At 48.0% G+C, this 7,210-nt stretch overlaps 1 protein-coding gene across 2 annotated transcripts in view; it reads right to left on the reverse strand.

Annotated features, from left to right (window-relative positions):
• COL1A2 (collagen type I alpha 2 chain) overlaps positions 1-977 on the reverse strand; it is a 38,975-nt gene extending 37,998 nt beyond the window's left edge. The window contains exon 1 of one of the 2 annotated variants that reach the window (XM_086857220.1): positions 776-977. Coding sequence is in view for 1 of the 2 variants with exons in the window: in XM_086857229.1 (XP_086713355.1) it covers positions 780-849 (70 nt within the window). In the remaining variant the exon portion in view is untranslated. The remainder of the gene's footprint in view (positions 1-775) is intronic. The other variant, XM_086857229.1, reaches the window with a different exon arrangement.
• Between the last annotated feature and the right edge of the window lie 6,233 nt (positions 978-7,210).

The raw sequence follows: 7,210 nt of genomic DNA on the forward strand, positions 1-7,210 counted from the left end.
TGGGGTGTGGGTGTGCGCGCTTCGCTGACTGCGACGAGGGAGCACCACATCCTCATCCAACGAGAGGCGGAGCGCTGCGCTGAGCCCTCAGGGAGCCGCGCTCCCTTTTCCCCCTGGAGCGGAGCGCTGTTCCTCCCTGCCTGCCTCCTCCCGCCCCACACGGTGCCCCCCAGCCGGAGCCCCCGCTCCGAGCCCGCCCCGAGCGGCCCGCAGGGGGCGCCCCGCGCGCGGAGCCGGGCCCGCTCGGAGCCCCGGCCGGGAGCCCAGGGACGGATGGATGGATGGATGGATAGATGGATGGATGGATAGATGGATGGATGGATAGATGGAAGGATGGATGGATGAGCCGCCGCCGTCCCGCTCCCCCCGGCTCCCTGCCTGCCTCGGGGAGCGCGCCCCACGTCTCACAAAAGTCTCTTCCGCTCGCCGCAAGCACTCTCCTCCCAGCCTGCATCTGTATCTGTGAGGGTGAGGCTTTGCGTTCTCCTCCAGGTACGAGCCCGTCTGTGGGTTGTCCCTTTTTTTTTTTTTTTTTTTTTTTGGTAGAGGGGATACTCGTTGGCCATTTGCCATCTTTTTTTTTTCTGAGGGAAAGAAAGAATCTAGAGTCTGATCTGGGACGGAGGTGGCAGTTTATGAGCTGGTTTCTATCGCTCGGGAAGAGGCAACTCCGCGCAGACTGCCGTGCGTGGGGCGGGCGTCGGGACAAAGCACAGAGCGCAGAGCCGGACAGCCACCCCTGCCACCACCCCTGCCACAAACAAGCGGAAAGCACTTACGTTGGCCTGTTGCTAGGTATGAAGTTACTGCGAGCAGCAACCAAATCCGTGTATCCACAAAGCTGAGCATGTCTAGTTGCAAGACATGCAGACTCCTTGTGGTGCCGAGTCGGTCGGTTAGCTATCGCCTGTGGGACGCAGGCATACAGTCTCGAGGAGTAACTCCAACCTTAGCAGAAACCTGCTGCCAGGGACGCTAAATTAACCCAGCCCCGCTCCGCCGTACTTATACCGCAGGAGGGTCCCGGCGCCGCCCAGGCCATCACGTGCCCGCGTCTCCAGCCCTCCCCGGCAGCCCTGGCAGCGGCGGCGCCGGGGGGGCGGCGACTCTAAATTGGTTCCATGCTTTGAGGACGTGGACACTGAGGCTTTCGGAAGGAAAATCTGACTCGTCGTCTCGGTTTTTTTTTTTTTTTTCCTTTTCTTCCTTTTTTTTCCTTTTTTTTTTTTTTTTTTTTTTTTTTCCCCTCAGCCGTCCCACGCCCCTCTCGCCCCGCTTTTCCGGGAGCCTGGCCGGGCAGCCGGCTGGCAGCGCCCCGACGGCGTTCAAAGCGGGAGCTGTCCAGGGCCTGCGGCGCCTCCCGCCCCGCGGGGAAGCGGCCGGGACAGCCGGGAGGAGGCTGGATCCCCGCTCAACCTCTCTCCGCAGTCCCACTGCAACCAAAAGCAGAAGGCGACATTCTCCCCAGACCCCACTCCGGTCACTCGGGTCCCGCGGACAGCGAGAGCCGGGGACACCGACGGCTCCTGAGCGCGCCCCAGCCGCGGCGGAGCCCGTTCGCTGTTTGCTCTCCCCGGGGACACTGCTCCGTCCAGGACAGAGCCACGCCAGGCTGGCCTCCCGGCTCCGCGGCTCTCGGGCAGTGTGTGTGTGTGTGAGGGGAGCCCGGGGTGCCCCGCGGCCGCCGCCCCGAGCGCTCCCGGCCGGCTGAACGGGACTGTCCGGGCGCAGGGAGGGGATGGGCACTCCCGACAGCCGCCCTTCGCGACCGCCACCCGCCCGCCCAGCTGAGGGAAAGCTGGCGGGCTTGTTTGCCACGTCTGCCCGCCAGACGGCTTTTCTCTTCGCGGAGGAGGGGGGCCGAGGTGGGTGTGAGGGGAGCTGCCGGCGCTGTGCCCCGAGGGCCGGCTGCCCCACCGTTCCTGCGCCCCGGGACCGGGCTCGGGGCCGCAGGCACTTGGGGGGGCCCATCGCGGCTGGGGGAAGCTGACGTGGTGCCTCCGGCCAGCCCGCCTCCCCGCCCAGGGGCTCTTCCAAGGCGGGCAGCCGCCCCCTCCAGGCCCCCTCCGCTCGCCGAAGGGAGTCCCGAGCAGAGGGAACGGCGAAGCAAACAGGAGCCCCGCCTCAGGGTGGGGGAACCTCTTCGGGGCGGAAAATGCGATGAGAGCGCCCGTCCTCGCTGCCCTTCCCTCCCCCGGCGCGGGTCCAGAGCAGGCGGACCCTGGCCGGGCACAGCAGCGAGCCGCGACAGCCGCCGGGAGAGCGGCTCGGCACCGCCTCCTGACCGCCCCGCAGCATAGAGGGTCGTCTCGCCCCCAGCCTGGCTTAGGGGAGGTGCCGGGGGTGTATCCAGACCCTATTTATCAGCTGCCGTCGGGGGCACGTGTGCAGAAAACATGGGAAAGATGGATGGATGCACATGGATGTGCACCCGAGCGGGGACCACACAGGGGTCGCGTCTCGGGGGCACTGCCAGCACCGAAAGCAGCATCCCTGTGCCACGCATCCACCCGTGTCCCGGCGAGCCAGCCGCTCCCGGCTGCACAGCCTGCCTGAAGCTGCCTCCGCGGACAGGACTGATACTCGCTGTCAAGAGTGCCGGCGAAATGGAAAAGCCTGTGGTTTGGATAGGAAAATCCACAGCATTAGGAAAAGGTGATCCAACGAAGTGTGGTGTCTGACCACAAAATGGTAGCACGACGAATTATGTGATTGAAACACTGTAATAAAAGTATGTATGTATGGCATAAACGGTACACGAGTATTCTTTCAGTTTGTCTTTCATGTGAATGGTGACCAAGAAAGATTTTAAATTAACCTGAACGCTGGAGATAACGATTTGAAAGTTTATACCAGCATATACCTAAAATAGCTCAGTGAGCTTCAAACAAGTTAAAGTAATAAAGTATTATTATTACAGACCCAAAGCACTGTGGCTCAAGTCTGAGTATTTCCTGATACCACTTTCAGTGAACAGTTTGTTCTTTTCTGAACTTTTTCCCTGAAATCACTCATTGCTCTGTAGGCAGTTTTTCTTTATTTTGATTCTGATGCATCACTAGAACAGTTATTGAAGGATTATAATTGTAACTAGAGACTTCTGAGACAAACCCGTTCTAAATGCATACATACAAACCTATTTTATGCACATTTTCAATAAATGATAGCCATTTTCTATTAATGAAATACGGGGAAGGTGCAAGGATGCAGACACATGTATCTTGACCAAATAAAACTAAGGCACTGTTCTCATCCATCTTACCCATGAAGTTTCACACAGGGAGGACAAGCTCCCACCCAAAGAACAGAAAAGCCCTGCAAAGATGTGGATTCTCAATCACCACGTCTCCCATAACGCAAATGACTGAGGGAGACGTGGAACCAGAAGTTCAGCAACACACAAAAGCATTTGAGATGGTATGAGACTCCTCAGGCTTCCAAAGAGATGAATTCTTGATATACTCCAGCCATTTCAGGATTGCTGCATATGGACAGAATGAAAGAGATGCAGAAGAATAATTAATTTATATGGATTTTTTCCCATTACACGTTCCTGGCCTTTGGAACCTATGGAGCTCTTGGCCATTTTCCTCAATTTCAACCTTCTATTGTCATCGTATTTCAAGGAAAAACGAGGGGGGAAAGAGAGGAATCTCTTCTCCCTCTAGCATCAGCAGTTATTCAAGCCACCCCAAATGATTTTAGGGTAAGTGACAAAGGCCTATTATGCTGATCTTCCTGCAAGGTATCTCTGTCACAGAGGCACTGCCACAGTTTCTGTTGTGAAGACAGGCTACAGTGCTCATCTTCTCTACCTGAGCATGCAAAAATAATCTTAGAAACTTGGGGGAAAGAAAAAAAAACCTATTTCTTTAAAAAAGTAGTGCTTAGTAACTTTGGTTCTATAATATGAATTCAGAAATACTTTTTCAATAAAATATAATTATGGTAAATGGCTGCTAGTGTGCAAATATCATTACTAGTACAAGTATTTCTGAAGTAATACAAGTAACATGAAAGCTTTTGGAGCCATTAGCACACCAGAACTGATTTGATCAGACAGCTTAAAGAAGTAAACATCTAAGAATTCTTTTTCCCTTTAGATCATACCTTTTTAAAGGAACTATTTCACACTAAAGCCAGTAATGCCTATGGCACAATTTAAATTCAAACTTTTCATGATAACAAAAAGAATTATCCTCTACAAGATTTGCTGTCAGGGCAGGCTTTAAAAGAGAGGAGTTTCAAGGTGATGTCAACCTGGAATTTATTTCTCATTATAACCAGATTTATTTCTCATTATTTTGAAAAATTGTTAGAATACAGATGAAAAATAATGAAAACTGTAACTTTTTAATGTGTACACTGGGAAGCATTTTCCCTGTATGCTGTTTCAAAACTTATGAGCCAATCACTGGGCCATTATCACAGAATAATAGAATGGTTTGGGCTGGAAGGGGCCTTAAAGACTATCTAGTTCCAATCCCCTTGCTGTGGAATGCTTTTCACTAGACCAGATTGGATGGTCAATCTGGTCTTGAACATTTCCAAAGATGGGGCAGCCACAACTTCTCTGGACTTGTTCCAGTGTCTCACCAACCTCACAGTAAAGAATTTTTTTCTCAGCATGTAATATGCTCTCTTTCAGTTTGAAACCATTTCCCCTTGTCCTGCTACTACAAGCCCTTGTAAGTCCTCTTTCTCTGTCTTTCTTGTAGGCTCCCTTCAGGTACTGGAAGGGTCACAATTAGGTCACCCCAAAGTCTTCTCTTTTACAGGCTGAACAAACCTAAATTTATTCATCTTTCCTTATAGAAAAGGTGCTCCATTCCTCTAATAAACTTGGTGGCCCTTCTCTGGACTCACTTCATCAGCAGGCTGATGTCCTTCCTGTGCTGGGCACTCCAGAGCTGGATATAGGAGTCAAGGTGGGATCTCAACAGAGTGGAGTAGAGGCACCAAACAATTATCCAGCCAAACAATTTAATACTGTCTGGCCAGCACCCTACTACAAGAAATCACAGAACAATGTTAAAATTTGGACAATGATCTGTGTCTTTTTAGGCTGTCCCCAAACCTCATACCCCAGGGCGGACAGCTGCATTTGGTGTGCTCTCAGGTCCAAATTCTCCTCCAGCTGATGTGATGGGAGAGCAACAGTGTTTGTGGTTGGTGCAAGTAAGTTATTAATTAATTTTCATCTGTTCCAACAAACTTTCACACATTTGTTCAGATGAGGGACGCATGCCCCACTGTACAGCAGCAGTGGGTGAGCAGCAAAGGTGCCTAAGGGAAGTGGTTTCCCTGTGGGATGAGTACTGGGGCTGGTTCAGTGATGTGATCCAGCTTCAATCTTCCTTTTGTAGATTATATATCCTTTGTATGGATATATGGAGGGTCTCTATGATTTCAACACTAAGCTGAACCTTGGATAGTTTTTGCTTGATGTCTGCTCTGTAGCCATGTCAGCTTCCTTAGAGCTATCTTTAATGGAATTGTTTATGATTCTGGGCTTCATACCTTAGCTTCATTAGTCAATATTGTGCATTAACAAGGAGAATAGTACATTGTCAGTGAAGATAATATGGAAGTGGTACCATATATCTCCCTCACTGCATTTCACTGTGTCATGTTTGCTATTTTCTTCTTGACTGCTTTGTTAAAAAAAAAACAACAGAAAAAAAGGAATAAACAAAAAAACAAAAAAAGAAAAAAACCAGAAAAAAGAAATAAAGTAATAAGGTTGTGCTATGCTCTTACAGAAAAATCCTGTGGCAAGACAAGATACTGCAAGGAACTTCCAGCAGACCTCTGTATCCAGTGTTGAAGAGCCAGGTGTGCTAAGGCTCCTGTGGCCTGTCCTACTGTTCCTATACAGCACTGAAAGTACTCATAGATGTAAAAGCATGGCACAGGCACACAGAGTCATGACTTGGCTGCTCCAGGGATCCTAATTTAGAGGGAGTCCATGTGGTGCCACTAAATGTTAAGGAAGAAGGAACATCATTCTTTGTGAAAAGAACTCATAGCCATTGACTTCTAATACTTTGATGTTTTAAGACACTTCCTTTAGAATCAATTTAAGTGGCTTTGAGAAGTAGTCCAGCAAACTGATTTTTAATGGGAAACAAACAGGTTCTATGTGAACAGCTATGGCTGCTGCTTCATTTAGTTTCTATTCCCCAGTGGCTGTCTCGTGTCTGAAATAAATCATCATCCATTATCCTTAGTAGGATTAATGGTCATCAGTTCTCAAAAAGAAGCAACTGATAGGCAGCCCCTGTGGAAGTGCTGTTAGAGGGATCAGTAGATAAATTTAATGGAAAATTTTCTTCAATTATACATCAGTAAAGGCAAACAAAAGAATGACTCAAGGCTGCTTTACTAAAACTGAGATGTCTAGTTATTCTTCTTTAGAGCGGTTAACTTCCACAGAAGCAATCAGTGAGCTTTCTGGGAGGTATTTAAGTTATCCAATATATATCATTATTTTCTCATTTTTTTTTCTTTATTTTCTTATGTTTTTCTCAAAGGTTACACATTTAGGGGTTGAGGAAGTCAAAACAAAGGCCTAGTTTACCTATTGATAGAAGGTTCAGTTGGTTGTTACTGGAGACAAACTAATTTATCATGTTTAAATAAATTCAGGATGCATTGACCTCTTTTCATGTCATTATCAATTCAATCTATTGCTCTGTGACACTGAAATTCATCCAATAAAATAATGAAATTATTGATATGCTAACTTACTTTACATCAGAAAGCTAATTTGAAAACTTTATTTTTTAAGGTCATTTGGACTTCACTTCTAATTCATTTAATAAAACCATAAACCTGCATGTCTGTTATAAATATCCTTCCACACTGGCTCTGATTTTCTTCTCATTCTGATAATTCAATGGAAACTCACACTGACTTCAATAATATCAGGGCCAGGTCAATATTCACTATAGCTGTATATCTCACAAGTATTTAACCCATATCACAGAATTTTGAACTTTTTTTTTTTTTTTTTTTTTAGATTTCAGCTTTAACCATCTAATTGTTTTTTACACGGTTCTATTTGCCAGCCTTAAAATTTTGACTCAAGGAAATCAAAATTCTCAACTAAAACAGAAGGCAAGAATGAAATAAAGCCAGGTGGTCCTTCAAGATGCTCATCAATCTCAGCAAATATTAGTAAAGCAAATTAAAATAGTGCTGGTGAGAA

The sequence above is a fragment of the Cyanistes caeruleus genome, chromosome 1 (genome assembly GCF_971803275.1).
Source record: "Cyanistes caeruleus chromosome 1, bCyaCae1.hap1.1, whole genome shotgun sequence".
NCBI classification, from domain to species: Eukaryota; Metazoa; Chordata; class Aves; order Passeriformes; family Paridae; genus Cyanistes; species Cyanistes caeruleus.